Source organism: Rana temporaria, chromosome 5, assembly GCF_905171775.1.
Source record: "Rana temporaria chromosome 5, aRanTem1.1, whole genome shotgun sequence".
In the NCBI taxonomy this organism is placed as follows: Eukaryota; Metazoa; Chordata; class Amphibia; order Anura; family Ranidae; genus Rana; species Rana temporaria.
Genome location: NC_053493.1, coordinates 397,627,218 through 397,648,130, shown reverse-complemented (window position 1 = coordinate 397,648,130; position 20,913 = coordinate 397,627,218). Strand labels below are relative to the sequence as shown.

Sequence of the window (20,913 nt, the reverse complement as noted above, 5' to 3'; positions counted from 1 at the left end):
CACTGGCACCTTGCCCATTCAGGGCAAAGTAGTGGTGCCTTTGGCACTCTGCACCACATCCGTTATACTCCCCTCACCACTCCTGCCTTCTTTTTAGGCAGTAGTAATACCCAATGCTCATGGGTATTAGGGCACATGTGACCATGTGCCATGTGACTCTCAGATTGTTAGTTGTGTGCCCAGACTCAACCTGTGCAGAGATTTTCCAGCTGCAGGGACAGCAAGCTAAGCGCCAGCTAATTGAGTGATTGTCACTGGGATCAGTTAACTCTGCGGCTAACCCTTTACACACCAAATTGTAGCGGCCACCATGTGTTTTAGCAGCAGCATGCATGCATTGTTGACTAACTGATAGTCTGTGACACTCAGGGGCTGGTTAACCAAAACTGAAAAGTGCAAAATCTGGTACAGATGTGCATGGTGGCCAATCGGCTTCTAACCTTTAGCTTGTTCAATTAAGCTTTGACGAAAAAAAACCTGGAAACTGATTGGTTTCTTTGCAGAGCTGCACCAGATTTTGCACTCTCCAGTTTTAGTAAATGAACCCCCTCAGTGTCTTACCAGATAGGACCATAGCGCAGTTTTTAAAATATGGATGCTCTTTTCAAATATTCTTTAAAGCAGAACTAAACCCATTGTTTTAATGGTTTCCTAAAACGATTACATTCAAGGCATGCCATGAATGATACCTGTCACATTTGCTTGTGCTCTTAACCAAATTGTCAAGCAATCAACTGGTTGGGGTTCCTAGTCCCGACCCACCCACCCGATCCCATCAGGAAGCCAACACTGGACACTGCTAATCACAGGCAGTGAGACATCTCCTGATCTGCAGACCGTGAAATGTCTCACTGCCTGTGATTATCCGTGTGCAGTGGCGGTTTCCTGGTGGGATCGGGTGGGTGGATTGGCACTAGGAACCCGAACACGCCTGAGCCCATTCCTAGTTACTAATGATTACATGTGCAGCTCCATGGCAACTGCAGATCGGATTGAGGCAAAGATGGCAGCTTCCTTGACGGCAAAGGATTGGAGGGTTTAGTTCTGCTTTAAGTTCTGAATAGAGCATTTTGCGATTTAGTGTAACGATTTTATAATACAGTAAAACCTTGGATTGTGAGCATAATTTGTTCCAGAAACATGCTTGTAATCCAAAGCACTTGTATATCAAAGTGAATTTCCCCATAAATAATTGAAACTCAAATGATTCGTTCCACAACCATTTATTTATAAGTCCTTCAGTTTATAGTCCATATAAAAAGATTATAGCAATGTGATAGGTTGAGTAACCATAACATGTCCATCCACAAATGGAAGCCTCCACAAGGGGATTAGAAGCAAAATCCAGCAGGAGCTCCAGAGTATAAAAGAGAAGAGAGGAGCCTCTAAGTGTAGCAATATGGTTACATTTAATGAAGGTACAACATTTAGCAACTCACATGGTTGATGATTAAAAGAGGCACATCTAAGTATGCAGGCATCCGGGGTAAAGCAATCCACATAGACCGTCCTCCTTACCGCCGGCTCTTACCGCTGTCAGTTTGCAATCATGACTGGGAAGTCTACCCTGCAGTAGAGTGATCTGAAAGCTCGTGGAGCGCAGCGTGGAAGAGATGACATTGATGGTGGTGATGTTTTAGCGGGAAAACGTAATTATTAGTTAATCTTGAACACCACTCCAACCAAACTGTGTAATACTCAGCTCAAACATTGTTTTGCCTGGCATAATGTGTGGGAAGTGTATTATCCTCCCTTCCTGTGCTATATGACCACATATTTTTATAGCCTGCTCTGTGTCACTGTCCCAGACTTTGCTCTCAATAATGATGAATTTTACCTAGTGACAGCCATAAGTTGGCTAATCCTGCTTAATTACCCCCAAAACCATCAGTTTACATTAAGACCCCCTTCACACTGGGGCCCCGTTCATGTTAAAGCGCCGCTCGTTTTAGCGGCACATTTCGGCTAGCAGGGCGCTTTTATCCCCCAAAGAAGGGGTTAAGAACTCCTGTGTTGCGGTGCTTCGGAAGCACTTCCCATTCGTTCCAATGGGCAGGGTGTTTTGGGAACGCTAAATACAGCGCTCCCTACACGCCCCAAAGATGCTGCTTGCAGGACTTTTTCGTGAACATCTCTCAAGCGCACCGCCGAGTGTGAAAAGTCACACTGCAATAAATGGGAGGCGGTTTTCAGGCTCTTAGCAGAGGCAATTTCCAGCGCTAAAGCGCTGGAAAACCGCCCCAGTATAAGAGGGGTCTAAAAGTAAAAGCCTGGTGTTCTGAGACCAGTTTCCACCAGGGTACACCATCTGCTTTGAATCTTTTGATGCCCGTCTCCAGTTTATTTCCAGTTTTTAGCCCCGAAATATGTGATGGGTCCTTTAACTTTTTTAATATTACTGCAAAAATTATGAAATAACCCCTTTTTTTTAAATAAGCACACTACTCCAGTGTTTGCAAGGTCATAGGTACAGTATATGTGTACAAAGAATACTTTTAAAGGGGCAACAGAAAAAAAGCTAACAATTACTTATGTCTTTCATGGAGTCTGGAGGTGATTTCTATGCAGCAAGTTAGTCCTTAGACCTGCACATCCTTTAGGTAGTTAATGCTGATTGATGTGTGAGAACACCCAAAAAAGGGTATGAGCACCCCACAGTGAATAGAGACAGGGCATAAAGTTGTAGCAAGGAGATCACTCCACCGGAGTCCTCAACAAATGCAAGATTTCAGAGGGTGAACCATTTGACACTGAACTAACACACATTTTTGTATGGAGCTGCCCTTTTACAGGAATGGAGTACTGCCCTTTGACCTGAATCCATGACGAGCACTAATGTTTCAGTAAATCAAGAAAAAACACAGATCAGAGTATTTTTTGTCATTTAGAAACTTAAAAGATTGGTCTTCTGGTCCCTGGATGCAAACACTATGCAGGCCATTGCAGCAGCATGTCCAAAATGATCACAGTGTCCTGCACCATTTTGGTGTGAATGCAATGCGATTTCAGCACATACAGTTTGTTTGGCTGAATTTGCATGGCACAGACATCGCAGGTCATGTGCACAACAATGCGGTGCGAATCACATGTGGTGTCTGGCATCGCACTAGTGTGAACCCAGGCTAAAAGCCACTTTGGAGGCTTCTGGGAAAGGAACTGGCTTTATGTCACAACTTGGCCAGTCATGATCTGCACAGGTGTCAGGCAGCTTCATCATTGCCTTCCTGAAGAGGTATGTGGAAGGATAGCTGGCTGTATATTGTTACCCAATGATAAGGTCCCACCTTTAGTTTTTAAAGAAGCCCCCTTTCCTGGACCCCCTAAAGTATAACTGAAGGCAAAACTTTGTTTCTGTATTTGGATAGAGTGGAGAGAATTTATAAACATCATCAGGTTTTTATTGGTGTCTTTGCCCCCCGCCAGGAAGAATTCACCCTCTTTAATTGTCCTGATAACCAGTGTCACCAGGAATAAAATTGATGGTGAATCCAAAAATGAGTTGTCGCCAGAACACAATAAAGGGAATATTCCAGTTGTGGATATTTGTTCTCATGGCAATTTGGTAACTGTCTAAGGCATTATTGCCCAACCTTCAGACTAACTCCTTGTTTTATTGTCCTTTTTTTTTTTTTTTTTTTTGTAAAACTTATTTTATTGCATTCAGTCACATCTTACAGTTTAGCAATACTCATTAGTAACAGTGACGTACATTTTTCCATTACAACAAAACAACAAAGAAAACACAAAGAAATATCCGAAGGTAGCCAAAACAAGTAAACCATAAGAAGGTTATTCTTGAGAGTAGGGTGGATGGCTCGCCTACCCTCCTCAGTTATCTAAGCACTGTTTTATTGTCCTTTTTAACCACTTTCACCCCCTTCCTGCCCAGGCCAGCTTTCAGCGCTGTGGCACTTTGACAAATGCGCGGTCATGCAACGCTGTAATCAAATTAAATTTGTTTTTAATTTGATTACAGGTGCCCCTGGGTGGTAATCAACACCCTGGTTAACGAATGTGCCACACCCTACAATAATTGGTTTGAAGGAATGGAAGGAAACAATTGACTTTGTAGGCACATGAAAAAGTAACACATTTTTTATATTTCACAAGATGAATACAAAAAATACACAAATATTGAAACCATTTAAAAGAGAGAGCCACGTGATTAACCACAAAAGATACTCTATACTAATATGATATTCTGGTTGCGGGGGTATATATGATAGAATGCCCACGCCGGTATCCAAAAAGGGGGAGGTATCTCCTTTTTAATGTGTCCACAAAGTTCTTGGACCATTAAAATTAGTTCATCATGTTTCACAATTTGTGAAATCGCTTCCTCATGAGCTTCTAAATTTCAAGAGAAACACAATTTTAGTTGAATGGTAATACAGTATATGCCAGATTAGATATAAATATCAATGGCCATAGTATAAATAAAACTCGCCAACTAGTTGTTGTTATTGAAGATTTTTTTTGCAGTCTTGCAATTTAAATTTGTATCAATTTTTTTGTTGGTATTTAATTGCCACTTTTGAATTTTTTGCTTAACAAACAAATTTTTTTTTAATATATATATTTTTTTTCTTAGTTTCTGTTATAAAATTTGGTAAATAAGTAATTTTTCTGCTTCACTGATGTGCGTTGATGAGGCTGCAGTGATGTGCGCTGGTATGGCGGTACTAATATGCAGCACTGATGGGCAGCACTGATTGGGACTGGCAGACATCACTGGTGGGCGCTGACGTGCAGCACTGATAATCGGGGCATTGTACTGATCAGTGCCCTGGTTGTCAGTGCAGATGTCCCTGTCGAGGAATGCCGTTTACAGGCTCTCCTCTCCTCACGCACTGTCAGCTAAGGTGACCACATTTCCAATTCAGGGACACCCCCCCCCCCCCCTTCCCAAAAATCAGCTTGTGCTGTAACTCACAGCACAGTGATTGGTCAGAAGAGGAGGGATTTATGGTTTCTCCAATCACAAGCAGGGGGCGAGGATTGTGCTCCTCCAGGCATTCCTGGCCAGGACAAGTACTGTCAGTGAGTAAAGCAGTGATGTGGCATCCTTTTTTGGGGGCATCAGATTGGCCGGGGGGGGGGGGGGTGGCTGTGTCAGTTTCATTCCGGGACACTGTATTGCCCTGGAATGAAGGTGCCCGGGACAGACCTGCAAAATGCGGGACTGTCCCGGGCAATCCGGGACACGTGGTCACCCTACTGTCAGCATGAGGAGAGAAATGCTGATAACCGGCATTTCCTGTTTACACAGCTGGTGTGGACACAGCTGATCGCGTGGTAAAGAGCCTACATCATAGACTCTTTACCATGATCAGTGATGTGCTGTATCCGAGAAACACAGTGCATCACCGTGCTGCGTGCCTTCCTCGGGTGCACATGGGTGGCAAGAATGGGAGGATGTCATATGCCGTCCTCCCAGAACAAGTGTTCCCGCCCGCCTGTTATTTCACTATACAGCGGGTGGGATGCAGTTAGTTTTTGTTGGGCTAAGTTTGCCCAAACTAACTATTTACTGCGTTTGCGGGCGCACTGTATTCAACGGTATGAAGCCTCAACTATAAACCGTATACAGCACTATTGTCCAGCAGCAGGATGGGAACTTCTTGTGCCACTCACAGCACAAAAGAGTCGGGCTGATCCTTGCTTGGCCATTCACAGGAACCTTTGTATTCAATGATTGAAATACACTGGGGGTTGATTTACTAAAACTGGAGAGTGCAAAATCTGGTGTAGCTCTGCGTAGAAACCAATCCTCTTCCAATTTTTTTTTTTTTTTTGTCCTAGCGCAATTGAACACGCCAAAGTTAGAAGCTGATTGTTTTCTATGCAGAGTTGCTTAGTAAATCAACCCTAGTGCTTCCTCTGATTGGCTGAGGCAGACATCATGATGCCTCAGCCATTTAGAGGGAGTTTTGTATTCATAGAATACCAAGCTTCCTGTGAATGGCCAAGCAGCGCTGAAGTCCCTGTCCTAATGCCAGAACACAGAGTTGTATACTCTATGTAGCTGGTAGCTACCTACACATAATACAGTGCACTTGTTTGTGCAGTAAATAGTTTTTCGTCCAGCACGGCCCAAACATACTATTTAGTGACGTTGAATGTGGCGTTGGGCTTTAATGAGATACCGATGGCCTAAAACCTGACAATAACCTTTCCCTACTCTATCCAAAATAGAAAATGTGTGATGATGATAGATGTTTTGTTTTTTTGTGTTGCAATAGGTTCTTTAGGGGCTGTGCTGTCAGCATCTCACGATAGAGGGATGAGCAGGAAAAGAGTATAAGGCCCCGTACACACGAGAGAATTTATCCGCGAATACGGTCCAGCGGACCGTTTCCACGGATAAATCCTCTCGAGGATTTGCGCGGATTTTGATGCAATGGAGTGTACTCACCATCGAATCGAAATCCGCGCCGAAATCCTCTGGCGATGACGTGTCGCGCCGTCGCCGCGATGACGACGTGGCGACGTGCGCGACGCAGTCATATAAGGAATTCCACGCATGCGTCTAATCATTACGTCGCATGCGGGGGATCCCTTTGGACGGATTGATCCGGTGAGTCTGTACAGACCAGCGGATCAATCCGTTGGGATGGATTCCAGCGGATAGATTTGAAGACATGTCTTCAAATATTTATCTGCTGGAAATCCATCGCATGGGAGAAAAATCCGCGGAAACAGATCCGCTGGATTGTACACACCATAGAATCTATCCGCTGAAACCCATTCGCTGGGATTTTTCAGCGGATGGATTCTATCGTGTGTATGGGGCCTTAGTGTAAGATTCAAGGCTTCCAATGTGTTTCTTCCTTGCACGCATAGGTAGAAACTGATCATTGGGTCTGTCAGAGAAAATAACATTCAATTGTACACATACATAGCAAATTATATATTTTTTTAAAACTTCTACACTTAAAAAACAATTAAATACTTTGACCTAAAAACGTTTTTCTTTTCCCGTTTTCAGCCTGGGTTTTAACCTTTGCTGCCTTCTCAAATCTCACCACTAGATGTCACCATAAGGCAAAGTTTGGCTTTAGTTTCGAATGTGCATTAAAAGCATTGTGACGTCTTGTGTGTTATGAATTTTACACTGTTCTCCAAACAAAACAGACCTGCTTGTTCTTAACATACAAACCTGTAAATCTTTTATACAAGACCGGTGCCCTCTGCCAAATGAGAGCATCCTGAGCGGTCCCTTTGACAGTGCTACTGATTGGTTGACTCTGCTGCAACATCAATCCTGCTGACTGTGTGCCAGCATTTGATTCAGGATAAAACACACCAATGAGCTACTATGACAATAAAATATATATATTGTTTTTGTAGTGGAGAGGGATTAGAACTGGAACCTAGGAGATTCACTCTCTATTACCTTTTATCATTGAAAGTTAAAGAAGATCCCACATTTTTGGATGTTCCTAAAAAAGTAATAGATGGGAAATCTGGTGATCTGAGGGGCCCCAAGAGATTCCCTTAATTAGCAGGGAATTTCCCTCTCTTCTTATTGTGCCTATGGTGACAGGAAGGTAAATCTCCACAATGGGACACAGTTGGCAAAGAAAAAAAATTACAGGTGTTATAACCCTCCCTTACTCTACCCCCCCCCCAAAAAAAAATACTTCTAGTTCTACTTTTAAGTTTATGGAGACCTTTTTATCAAATGCGATTCTTATCACCAGGGTTACAGTCTATAAGTGAGCTCCCTATCTTAAATAGTCGATGGAGAACAATGAAGTGCTGGTTGCATTGTATGTAATTGCTATGTTTTTTTTTTTTTTTGTTTTGTTTGGACAATACCCACAGAACCAATATCTTGTCTCCAGCTTTGGGACATTTAATCTCATTGAATAAAATGCCCATAACAGTTTGTTACCAACCATCAACCAATTAAAGTCTTTTTATTCACACCACTATTAGAGAGAATGTGATTTCCGTGGAAAAGCTAAAACTTCTCTCACACATTTTTCATTTATTTGAAAGTATTTTTTTTTTGTTAAACAAATGTGCATACAGAAACAAAGTACATATATAAATGCATTTCCATTAGCAAAGTTTCCAATGTAAAAGATTCACCCACCCAAAAGTGATATTTGAGTTATATATACACATATAATCTATCCATGAGGAAGAGCTGGACCCCATTGTGATGTGTATGGTAGACCTATGGTATCACAGATTCTTTCAGTTATATGGAACAATTCAATGGTTTAGCTTTCCAGCAGCAGCCAAAAGTTGAAATGCTATTTTTGGTGGCCTGACCCCATAATATCTAACCTGGAGTTTTCCTACAGAAGATCATTTTCTTATGGCGTACAGGAACCGGGCTGTGGAAGGTTATAACATTGAGATCATTCATGAACTTTATTCTCAGCAGCCAATCAGTGCACTGCCATTGCTTGATTTTTCTCCATTTGTTATTTTGGAAAAGCAGCTTGCCACAGGGCATCACACTCCAGAGCTTGTCAACTGTGCCTACTGCTGAGCTCTCCCACTTTCCGATCCTCCCCTCTATCACACTGCGATATTGGCAGTATGAAGGGCATGCGTGCAAGGTTTGTTTTCAAATCATGTATCTGGCTTTCCGCCTGTCCGCTCCCGATACACAGCCTGTCATCATCCGTCCCCACTAGGCTGCGGCGCCGGGAGTGAGTGTAATCGGACGTGACGTTCCGTATGTCCTTCTCCCAATAAGTAGGTCAAGTTTATAATTGTGTCCTTGCCCAGTGGGTCATGTTCTCACAACCTGTCCTGGGCGGCCTTTGTGTGACACTTCCATATCTTGATCGCCTGGGATGGGGGGGCACACTATTATGCGAGCACCCCCACTGGACACAGACACCAGCAAGGAACATTTATATTTTTAAAGCATCTCCTTAGTTGAATCACCCGCTTTATTAGTAAAGGCAACTAGGGACTTTTCACAATATCACACTTAAATTTGCGCTGTTGCTGCACTTGACAAAAATTTTAGAAATGTAATGTTTTCCAAACATCAAAGTAGGAATATATATATATATATCTCTCTCTCTCTATATATATATATATATATATATATATATATATATATATATATATATATATATATATATATATATATATATATATATATATATATATATATATATATATATATATATATATATATATATATATATATATATATGAGATGGATGGATAGATATAATATATTTTTTTTTTTTTTTAATAATGTAATGAAATCAAATACTCAACATTAGGGTAAACTGAACATGATGTAGATTTTTTTTCCTGGCTTTCTGCAAGTGCAAGTTCTGTTCTAGTTGTCCCCCAGTGTGTGCTGAATTCAGATTAATGCGGGCTGACAATTGTTATGGCCACTTTCAGTGCTTTTACATATTGGACGCTTTTGGGACCACAATTATAAAGCGTTCAGTGCTATAAAAATGCACTAATTTACTGTGTAAATGTCACTGGCAGGGAAGGGGTTAACACTAGGGGGCGATCAAGGGGTGGGTTGTGTTACTTAGGGAGTGATTCTAACAAGAGGGGACTCACAAGGGGAGGAGACCGATTTGTGTTCCTCTATACTGGGAACACACCATCGGTCTCCTCTCCTGACATGACGTGGATCTGTGTGTTTACACACACAGATCCACGTCCCTGGCTCTGTTGCTGGTAATCGCCGTTGCCCAGCTCCCAAGCATCGCAACGCGGTGGGCGCACACCCCATTGACAGCCGAGAAGCCCAGGAAGTCATATGATGCCTGCCCAGGATGGGAGATCCCTTCTGTGAACATCAGATTACTATAAAGTGGATAAGAAGACCTGTACTGTAAAAAATGTGCTAAAAAAAGGCATGTAGAGGGTAAAGGACCAATGACCAGTATTGCCTGTGAGCTCGCTATCCGTCCTTGTAAAGGAGCAGGGGTTTGCTTCCTCATGGCTGGGTATCTGTTGATTGATTGAGGAAAATTCAAGAAGAAATGGAAAAGGATGAAGAATCACTGATCTTCATAAAGCAGGAAGATTCTTGCACTGCAGGTTCTCGGTACAGCTGCCTCTCCAGCATGGAGAACAGTGAGCCGCACAGTAATGACATCACCAAATCTCTCTTTACTGTATCTTACAAAGAGTACACCCCTCATATTTGTAAATATTTTATTATATCTTTTCATGTGACAACACTGAAGAAATTACACTTTGCTACAATGTGAAGTAGTGAGTGTACAGCATGTATAACGGTGTAAATTTGTTTTCCTCTGAAAATAACTCAACACACAGCCATTAATGTCTATACTGCTAGCACTGGGGAGCTACAGATCATTGAGGGAACCATGAATGCCAACATGTACTGTGACATACTGAAGCAGAGCATGATCCCCTCCCTTCAGAGACAGGTCCACATTCCAACATGAAGTATTCCTTTGTCCAAATTCAGGGGTGTGCAGCACTCTAATCCACATTTGGTTTTGCCTTTCCTTTGCTAGTATTCCAACATAACGACCCCAAACACTCCTCCAAGACGGCCACTGCCTTGCTAAAGAAGCTGAGGGTAAAGGTGATGGACTGGCCAAAGATGTCTCCAGATCTAAACCCTATTGAGCATCTGCGGGACATCCTGAAACGGAAGGTGGAGGAGCGCAACGTCTCCAATATCCACCAGCTCTGTGATGTCATCATGGAGGAGTGGAAGAGGACTCCAGTGGCAACCTGTGAAGCTCCGGTGAACTCCATGCCCAAGAGGGTTAAGGCAGTGTTGGAAAATAATGGTGGCCACACAAAATATTGCCACCTTGGACATTTTCACTTAGGGGTGTGCTCACTTTTGTTGCCAGCGGTTTAGACATTAAAGGGGTTGCAAAGGTTAAATTTTTTTTACCTTAATGCATCCTATGCATGAAGGTAAAAAAACATCTGACAGCACCGGCCCTCCCCCCCAGCCCCCGTTTTACTTACCTCACCGTTCGAAAGTCCCGGGCGCGTGCTTGTCATGCTGTTCGGTTCCCAGCCTGGCCGTTGATTGGCTAGGCTGGGCGGATTGATAGCAGCGCAGCCATTGGCTGGCGCTGCTGTCAATCACAGCGGATGACGCGGCGCGCTGGGGGGCAGGGCCGAGTGATACAGTCGGCTATGGCCGCCGCTGTATCACGGGAGCGTGCTTGCAAAAGCTTTCCACCATGCGAGTTAGCTCGCATTAACGTGGAAAGCTTTTGCGAGAAGGAGTCGAGACAGCCGCCGAGGGACCGTAGAAGACCGGATTCGGGGCCACTCTGTGCAAAACGAGCTGCACAGTGGAGGTAAGTATAACATGTTTGTTTTTAAAAAGAAAATTTTTTTTTGCCTTTTGTGTCCCTTTAATGGCTGTGTGTTGAGTTATTTTGAGGGGACAGCAAATTTACACTATTATACAAGCTGTACACTCACTACTTTACATTGTAGCAAAGTGTAATTTCTTCAGTGTTGTCACATGAAAAGATAGAATAAAATATTTACATGAATGTGAGGGGTGTACTTACTTTTGTGAGATACTGTATATCTGGTGAGACAAGCAGTCAGAGGCAGCAGTGCCTTGGATGGTCTCACATTGCACATGGGCAGTGTGACATGGGAGTGCCTAGGCACAGTTGGTTTACTATTGTTTTCAGGAGGAATTTAAGACGAAGGGTAAATCTTTCAGAGTATGAATTGGGCATTATTAACATTATTAGATGTTTCCTATAAAGTAGCAGATTCTCAAGTCCCAATTTAAAAACGATTGCAGAGGACTTCCTCCAAGATTAAACACATCGATTGATGACATCGGTGTAACTACACTGTGGGAAATGTTTACTTGCTGTGGGCAGCTTTGACACCTATTTAGAATACAGTGTGTGCCCCTTTTCCCCATCAGAGATAACTTTTGTCATTTCTAGTATTTTTACCTTCTTCTGGTAACCACATGGCCTCATTTTTGCTTGGTGTGATGTTATCACGGTTCCCCCCATTGCAGGTGTCCTAATATATCTGAACTGGGAATATTTACAGATCTAAATCTTGGAGCAGGTGCTGCCTCGGTGGTCTAATAGCCAGTCTGTATCAGATTGCAATGCCTTTTTGTACTAGAATTCTCACACGCTGGGACACTTTTTTTTATCTTTTGTCATGAAGAATTTCTTCATAAAATTTTCAAAAGTAAAACATTGTGATGTGAATGTGATGTTTAATGTAGTTAATATTGGTGTGTGTAAAATAAGACTAAGGGCTTGCTCACACCAGCAGTTGAAGGGGTGGTAAAACTCCCCTGTTGATCTCCCCCCCCAAAGCCCATTTAGCTGCAGTGACTTGGGGGGTGTACACATACTCTTGCCACTGTGCTTTGCAGTCTCCTCAAGAATTACACACCTGACGCTTTCAGTGGGCATAATGCCTGCCAAGCGCAACCCATTCAAATGAATAGGGCTACTCTGCCAGGGCCCTGCAACAGCATGCAGTGCACCCTGTTGCAGTGCGATAGTATTTCAAGGGGCTAAAGCAGCTAGTGAGTAGGTGTTACGTCTCCTTACTGCCTGTCAAATGCTCTCTGAAAAGGGATCTGAATGTGGATCGCTCTTCAGAGACCAAACCACACCACATGTGAACGAGCCTTTAAAGTGCACCTTTTACTTGCCTTACACAAGACGAGAATACTGCTCTGGAGTACCTCCAGTGTTGGTCATGTGATGAAATACCTAGTCATTTGGTCATGTCTTCTTTGCTGAAGAGGATAAATCAACCAAGTCTGTAATACCCTGAAAAATATACTTTGTCTTGAATCTCTCCTGAAAAATAAAACAGCCTAGGCACTTCTGTCCCAACAGCCTCATGTCTGTATATTTGCTACTTGAGATCTAAAGCATTTCTGCCTCTGACGGCTGGTTCCATGAGATTTGAAGATATCACTACTATGCTGTTTACGTTGTTGGAGGGTCTAACATGAGGAAGCAAAGCCCTGCCTCTACCAAGATGGCTGCCTTCACATTGAGAAACTGCAGAACAAAGCTTAGTCTTTTGCTCCTTGCTTGCCTTTTTTTGGGCACAATTTCCACAGCTCTTTCCCTCTTTAAGACTTTTGATCACTTTGTCATTAAAATGATATTAAATGCATGTTATTCTTACCTGCTCTCTGTAATGGTTTTGCACAGAGCAGCCCCAATCCTCTTCTCGGGTCCCCCGCCGTCACTTCTGGCTTCTCCCTTCTGCCAAGTTACTCCAGAGCAAACGGTTTGCTATGGGGGCATCCGAGGAAGCTTGCTCCTGAGACGCTACTCTGCTTGTTCATTCAGACACAGAGCTTCGGCTCAGCCCTGCCCCTCTCTCTTCTTATTGGCCGATGGCTCCTGCCCCTGTCTCCGCCAATGAGGAGGGATAGCCACTGCTCTTATGCACATCACTGCATCACAATGGGTCTCGGATAAATATTTTTTACTTTCATGCATAGAGACCCACCCCCCCCCCCTTCTCAGATGTATTGAAATACCGCAGCCTATAGGAATCTTCTCTGTCACGCTCCCATATTTTCTTTGCCCCAGCCATGCCTGCAAAGTGGAACTTTTTGGACCTCTATGGGGCCATCTTCCCTGTATCAGGAGATGGTATGATAGAAGTTTGCTGTAAATGATAGCAGGCCTCAGGCACCGGACCTAAGTATGCTATATAAACAGGGGTGGTGAGTCAGGGAGCCGGGTTAATAAGCCAACTGTAGCTTCAGTTATCCTTAAAAATAAAACGTTCTATTGACTTTTATTGTATTTTAATCACCAAATGAATTTAGGAGGATTATGGGACTTTTAATTATGGAGTGTTTTTTTTTTTTTATTTATTTTGTAAATCATCAAATGGGGTTTCCCTATTGGAATATTTTCCGTCTGATGTTCTTGGCTCCCCCTCTTTGGCAATCAACTTCTGACTTCCACAATTCTTTTTATCTTCACATTGATGAGGACATGGAGACCAGAAATATCCCAATAGGTATTGGAAAACCCCATTAGATAAAATAATGTATTTATTGGCGTATAACACTCACTTTTTTACCCTGAAAATAGAGGGTAAACTGTGCCTGCGTGTTATACGCAGGGGGCTGTGGAAAGTTTTTTACTGAAACTTCCCTCTTAAAGTTAGGGTGCGTGTTATACGCCTGTGCATGTTATACGCCGATAAATATGGTAAAAGTAGTAAGTTGGTAATCTTCCCGTAATTCTTCCATGAAACATATTTACGCTAAAAGAGACTGTGGAAGTCTAACAAAAATAAAATCAGTTTTGGGTAAATTGACCCTTCTATATGTTGGTTTTCATGCACACAGGGATTCAGAAAGGTGCACTTCCTAATACGTTACATTGAGTGTGGTGTTGAGTAATAACCTGATTTTCTTCCTGAGACCAGATCTGCAGACGCCTCCTGCTGCCAACCTCCTTCTCACACGTGGGAAACCACCAGAGACCCAAGAGAGACCACTAACTGAACCCCAGCTTCCACCTGTCCTCACTTACTGGAAATGAATGACTTTGCCGTTTTTATTTTTAGGTTTGGCTGCCTGGCTGGCATGGGTAATCTCATTAAGGTGCTAACCAGAGACATAGACCACAATGCTGCACATTTTTTCTTGGATTTTGAAAGTAAGTCTCTCACAGGCCGTGGCCCAGCTGCTGTGTGTTTTCTGTAACCCATTCTCACCATCACAGCGAACGGCAGTGGGAACCGTCTGTTGACACGGGGTGCAAAAGAGCCATGGGATTGCTTATCATGTAGAGCCAGAGAGAAATCATCCATGGCTGGCTTGGTGTTGTCAGATCCCATGTCTTGTTTAGGGGTCCTTTGTGATCAGACACTTTTTTTTTTTACTTTTATATATATATTCATAAGGTAACCGATGTGAATAAGATGTTTTCAGTTGCCAGTGATGTTTGCGCAGTGGTGCTGCCTCATGAAGAACCAGTAGGTACACTATTAAAATGTATTGCTCACTGATGATTTCTACAAGTGTACCTATCATATATGTAAAAACAAGTCAACCCTAAAAACAGCAGCTGGAACACTGAGGGTCAAAATATCAAATCCCCAATAGGTAATGAATAAAAAAAGCAGTGCAGCGCACATAACATAAAAACGATACTAAAATAGATTATACGATGGTAAACAGTCCATAGTCTTCACATAATGGTCAGCTAACACTGAGTGTCCAATGGTGATTTCTTATATAAAATAAGGTGACTGTGTGACAACCTCCACCAATGATACTCTTAGCAGCTCACCTCCAGGATAAGGACCCCTGAACAAATCAGTTAGGTCTCACAGGCAGTTCCCTCACTGGGATGGTTAGACGGGATCACTGTGTATGCTGTACACTGAGAAGGATGTGTGCTGATTGCTGGTTATATCTCTCGGACTCTCACCATCAAATCCAAATAATTAGGTACATAGAAGAGGAAGCGACAACATCTAGTGCTCTCCGTATGCTTAAAGAACATTTATTCGATATAAAAAGGTACACTTACAAGTGACGCACTGTGCTTCAGTGCAAAGGAACAAGCAGCAAAACGAAGAGTAAAAACAAAGTGTGTTCCACGAGAATCAGCGTTCAGGACGCGGGTGACGTCACGCAAAGTCACGTGGTTCTGTACGCGTTGCGTTCCAGGGGGCGGGACTTTATCAGCGGTGATCGCTAACGAAGTCCCGCCCCCTGGGACGCAGTGCGTTTTTACTCTTCGTTTTGCTGCTCGTTCCTTTGCACTGAAGCACAGTGCGTCACTTGTAAGTGTACCTTTTTTATATCGAATAAATGTTCTTTAAGCATACAGAGAGCACTAGATGTTGTTGCTTCCTCTTCTACGTATCCAATTTTTTGGATTTGATGGTGAGAGTCTGAGGCCCTGTACACACGATAGAACATGTCCGATGAAAACGGTCCGCGGACCGTTTTCATCGGACATGTCCGCTGGGAGATTTTGGTCTGATGGCTGTACACACCATCAAACCGAAATCCCCGCAGACAGACGGCGCAGTGACGTGGCGGTGACGTTGACGCCGCCACGTCACCAAACCAGGAAGTAAAATACTTCCACGCATGCGCCGAATCCATTCGGCGCATGCAGGAGATTTCTGTCCGCTGGTTAGGTGTACTAACCAGCGGACATGTCGGACGGACGGGTTTCCAGCAAATAAATTTTAAAGCCTGCTTTAAAACTTTTGTCTGCTGGAAACCTGTCTGCTAGGCTGTACACACGGTCGGATCTGTCCGCTAGGATTTTCCCCAAGCTAAAATCCAAGCACCAAGCTAAAATCAAGTGCTTGACTTCACAATTTTATTCCAGATTTGCGTTGGGCACGTAGAGGAAATTACGCTGAAAATTTTGAGCCGCCAGTTTAGGGTTTGCTTCTGCTGGAGTTTGGCTTCAATTTGTTAGTGTATTTTAATCTGCTAGTCCATCCAACACCCCTTCCCCACAGACTGAGAATCCTGCTGTACAAAGGTGCCTCCCGTGCTCCTTCACCAAGAGTGGGGTGCTCTGAATACAGGAGGTGTGTTACTGGCCAGATCACCAGGTGAAATCAAGGAGGGGAAAAAAAAAATCTTAAAAAAAAAAAAAAAAAATCTAATGCAGCCACCACATCTGCAATGGTAAGCTGCAATATATTATATTCTATGCCCAGGTGGGTAAGGTGCCAGGTGATAGGAGCTCACCACCTACATAAAATAACATTCTGTTGAGTTCCTGCACTGTCACTATTTGAGATTGTTTAGTATTGGGCTATTTGCAATTATAAAAAATATATATCTTTAACCCGGACTATAAATGAGAGAACTGCTATAATTCTTTAATTTAGGAATATTATATTTTGCAAGTTAAAGCATTTGGAATACATATTTAGTTGCCTAGTTGAGTTCTGAGATGGATCGCACCAACGGCACATCATCACTGGCAAAACCTTCACAAGAAAACTGGTGGCAATCTTGGTGGCAAGGTCTGCAGTCTATACGTTCCTCTGGTTCTCTGGCCACCGTGCTCCAAACTTTCAGCATTCATACTTATTTTTTTCCCCCTTCTGTATTTACGTGTTCAGTCTCATTAAGACCTGCTTTATCTTTTTTTTGTTTTTCTCGTTCTTGTCTTAACAGGTGTCTTAACATGGGGAACCTACTTAAAGTTTTGACATGCACAGATCTTGAGCAGGGGCCAAATTTTTTCCTTGATTTTGAAAGTGAGAATATGATTTTATATATCTTTTTCTCTCTGCCTGCCGTAGACTGCGTTTGCTTTCTGCACTCCTTGTCTGTCTGTCTGCCTTGTGTCTGTCCTTTCAACAGAACTTTTGAAATTTTCCACTGCTTGGAAATGAGGTTTTCCACTCATAGGGGTATAACCGCAGTTATAACTTGGTTTTTGGTTTGCACGTGGAAGGGGTCCCAATGGGTGCTGTCACTGGGACATGAAGTTAGGGGGATCTCCCAGAGGAAACACAGCAACAACGACCGGGAAGAGTCTGACCCTTCCTGTTCTGCTGAGAAAAGGGTGATTTTATACGTGTTTGTGGCCACATTGGAGAGATTCTTCGCACGTTGATAGGCACTGGCACTAAAGTTGGGTACACACAGCTTTAAAGTGGTTCAAATTCCTAATTTTTACCTTGCATTAAAGCGGAGTTCCGCCGGGGAAAAAAATATTAAGTCAGCTGCTAAAAATACTGCAGCTGCTGACTTTTAATATATGGACACTTGCCTGTCCTGGGCACCCGTGATGTCGGCACTCAAAGCCGATCTCTCCCTCGGCTCTTGGGTGCTGCCACCGCCATCTTCGGTAAGGGAATCGGGAAGTGAAGCCTTGCGGCTTCACTTCCTGGTTCCCTACTGCGCATGCGCGAGTCTTTTGCGCCTTCCCACTCGTCCCTCCTGTCTTCTGGGACCTGTGTATCCCAGAAGACAGCCGGGGGGGCAGAGTAGGCGCAAAGCGTGGCGTAGGTCACCATGGTTAACCTATGCCCAAAAATGGGAGCAAATACCTGTATTACGCAGGTATCTGCTCCCTCTTCCCCCTGAAAGGTGCCAAATGTGACACTGGAGGGGGAGGGGGGGATTGCAAAAAGCAGAAGTTCAATTTTTTGGAAATACTCCGCTTTAAAGTGGTTGTATACCCGCAATGTTTTTTTTTTTTCCCCCACCTGAAAGGCAAAAGCCTTAATGAGCTAGTATGCACCGCATATTGGCTCATTATGAAATACTTAACTCGGAACGAGGTGAAGAGAACTTACCTGGTCCACGCCGAACGAGATGTCATCTTGCTTTGGCGTGTCTTCCGGGTATCGCTGCTCCAGCGCTGTGATTGGCTGGAGCGGCGATGTCATCAGAAAGTATGCATTGGGAGCTTTCCTGTAGGTGCCTGTTCCCTACTGTGCTGGGGGTGTTTTACCTAGGGCCACATGTAAGCGGCCGCCCAGTCTTAAAGCCCACCTACCAAGAGGCCTCATATATGTGCCAGGTTGGTTGGAAGTCGTTAAAAACACTTCAAGCACAGAAAAATACCCGTTGATGCTGCCAACAATCCAGTGAGCTGCCAATCTCCTGTTTAAGCTGACAACACATTGCCTCTGCTATTCTGAAATCCCAACCAACATTGTCAGCCTTGCATGAGTTCTTCCCTGCTGGACTACAGAACAACTCCCCTTCCAGGGCCGCCATCAGGAATTATGGGGCCCCTTACACAGCTTCAGGCATGGGCCCTCCTGGAGCAGAGAACCGGGGGGGGGGGGGTGCCGCCTGAAATTGAGAAGCGAGAAGTGGGGGGGGGAGCTGCCGTGATTTGAGCGAGGGGGGCCTTTACAAAAAAAAAGAAGAAATAAAAATATATATAAAAAAGGGGGGTTAGCCATCCGGGGCCCTGGGGACCTCTGGGCCCTTTAATTTAAAAAAAAAAAAAAAATATATATATATATATATATATATATATATATATATATATATATATATATATATATATATATATATATATATATATATAAATATATATAATTTTTTTTATTTTTTTTTAAAAGTGGGGTTGCAATCTGGGGCCCTTTAATAAAAACAAGAAACCTCTGGGCCCTTTAGTAAAAAAATAAACATTTATAAAATATATATATATATATATATATATATATATAAAAGATTGTTTTTATAAAAAAAGGGGGTTGTCATCCGGGGCCCTGGAAATCTCCAGGCCCCTGGGGACCTCCGGACCCCTAAAAAAAAAAATTGGCCCTTTAATTAAAAAAAAATATATATATATATATATATATATATATATATATATTTTTATAAAAAATAAATAAAAAAAAGGGGGGTTGCTATCCGGGGCCCTGGGGACCTCCGGACCTCTAAAAAAATAAAAAATAAAATTGTCCCTTTTAATAAAAAATAAAATAGAAATATATTAAAAAATATATATATTTTTTTTATAAAAAATAAATAAAAAAATGGGGGGTTGTCATCTAAGGCCCTGGGGACCTCCGGGCCCCTTACAGGTGTAATGCCTGTACCCCCCTGATGGCGGCCCTGTATGGAGCTGGAAAGACTAGTCCAGAATTGGGCAGGGCTGAAACAGGGTGAGAATTCACTGCAGCTTTGTCAGCACAAGCAGGACCTTAGAAGCACACTGAGGTTATGGCAGGCCAACATGTATTTTTCTGAACCACGTTTTTAAAAGGATAAACATTGTAAAATATTTACATTTTGCAAAGATTTATTTATTTTGCCAATACATAGACTTCAATTGTTTTTCAAGCTTTGTTCAGTCAAGTGCCTGTGTTTCAGTGTATTGGATACCACCCCTGCAAAACCCGCAGTTTGTAGTTCTTGCCATTTAACTTTCTTATAGTTACTATTGGAGTCACAGATGTCTTTGATGCATAAACCAGTGTGCATTCAAATATACAAACTGGTCCCAAATTGACCTCAGTGGAAGATTTCGATTGTTCTGCTACTACAGGTGGAAAGTCTTGTCTGTTCTACATCTGTTTCCTTGTCTGCAGTGTCTGTTGCCTGCAAAGAATGCAGAGTGCAGTTTTAGCTGTTTTCTTTGCACATTCATTTATTGGTGCAATAATCAATCTGTTTTATCGATCACTAATTTTGTGCTGTAATGTGTGTTTTTTTACATTTAGAGCTTCCCTGCTTTTTACATTTTGGAATGGTGAAAACCTGTCAGGTTTTTTTGCTCCATCTGTGGTACCCCAGTGATGAAATGTACTGTAGACACAGCAAGATGTGAGAGAAATCCCTGGGTTCACACTTGTAGAGCATAACACAAATTGCATTTGCGTGTTTTATGTTGCACATTAGTGTGCAGAGTTAGGGCATCCTATAATTTAAATAGGCTAATATGCACCCAAAATGTGCATTTACGTAAAAAAAAAAAAGAAAGTGCCCCTTTAAGGCACAAGATATAACCCAGTACTTTTGCCATGTTAATTGTCCCTTTCTATGCTGTACAATACCTGCCTGATCCTCCCTGTTCCTGTCCACTCTGTAAACTGTTCACAATTAACATGGCTGCTGATCTCTGATAGCGTGGTCCGTATACGTGCCTCTGTCAGCCTGCTCTCTCCAGCATCTCTGCCTCTCCCCCTCCCTCTTTCCCTGTCAGTTCCATAGTCTGTGTGAGAGCTGATCACTCCTCTCCCCTTCCCTCTACTCCCCTCTTCCCTCTACTCCCCTCTTCTCCCCTCTTCCCCTCGTCGGTTCCATAGTCTATGTGAGAGCTGATCTCCCCTCCCCTCTCCCCTCCTCTTCCCCTCCTCTTCCCCTCCTCTTCCCCTCTCCTCTCCTCTTTCCCTCTCCTCTCATCTTTCCCTCTCCTCTCATCTTCCCCTCTCCTCTTCCCTCTCCTCTTCCTTTCCCTTTCCCTCTCTCCTCTTCCATTT

General features: G+C 43.1%; 1 protein-coding gene across 9 annotated transcripts in view; it reads left to right on the top strand.

Moving 5' to 3' along the window:
• CYRIB (CYFIP related Rac1 interactor B) overlaps positions 1–20,913 on the top strand; it is a 211,357-nt gene that overhangs the window by 153,162 nt on the left and 37,282 nt on the right. For 4 of the 9 annotated variants that reach the window (XM_040354966.1, XM_040354967.1, XM_040354965.1 and 1 more), the window contains one exon: positions 17,138–17,220. The exons of 1 other annotated variant lie outside the window; for it this stretch is intronic. In XM_040354966.1, the coding sequence (XP_040210900.1) occupies positions 17,148–17,220 (73 nt within the window). In that variant the 5' untranslated portion in view covers positions 17,138–17,147. Of the gene's footprint in view, positions 1–14,544; positions 14,637–17,128; positions 17,221–20,913 lie in introns of those variants that run through there. 4 more of the 9 variants (XM_040354969.1, XM_040354972.1, XM_040354970.1 and 1 more) reach the window with 3 other exon arrangements.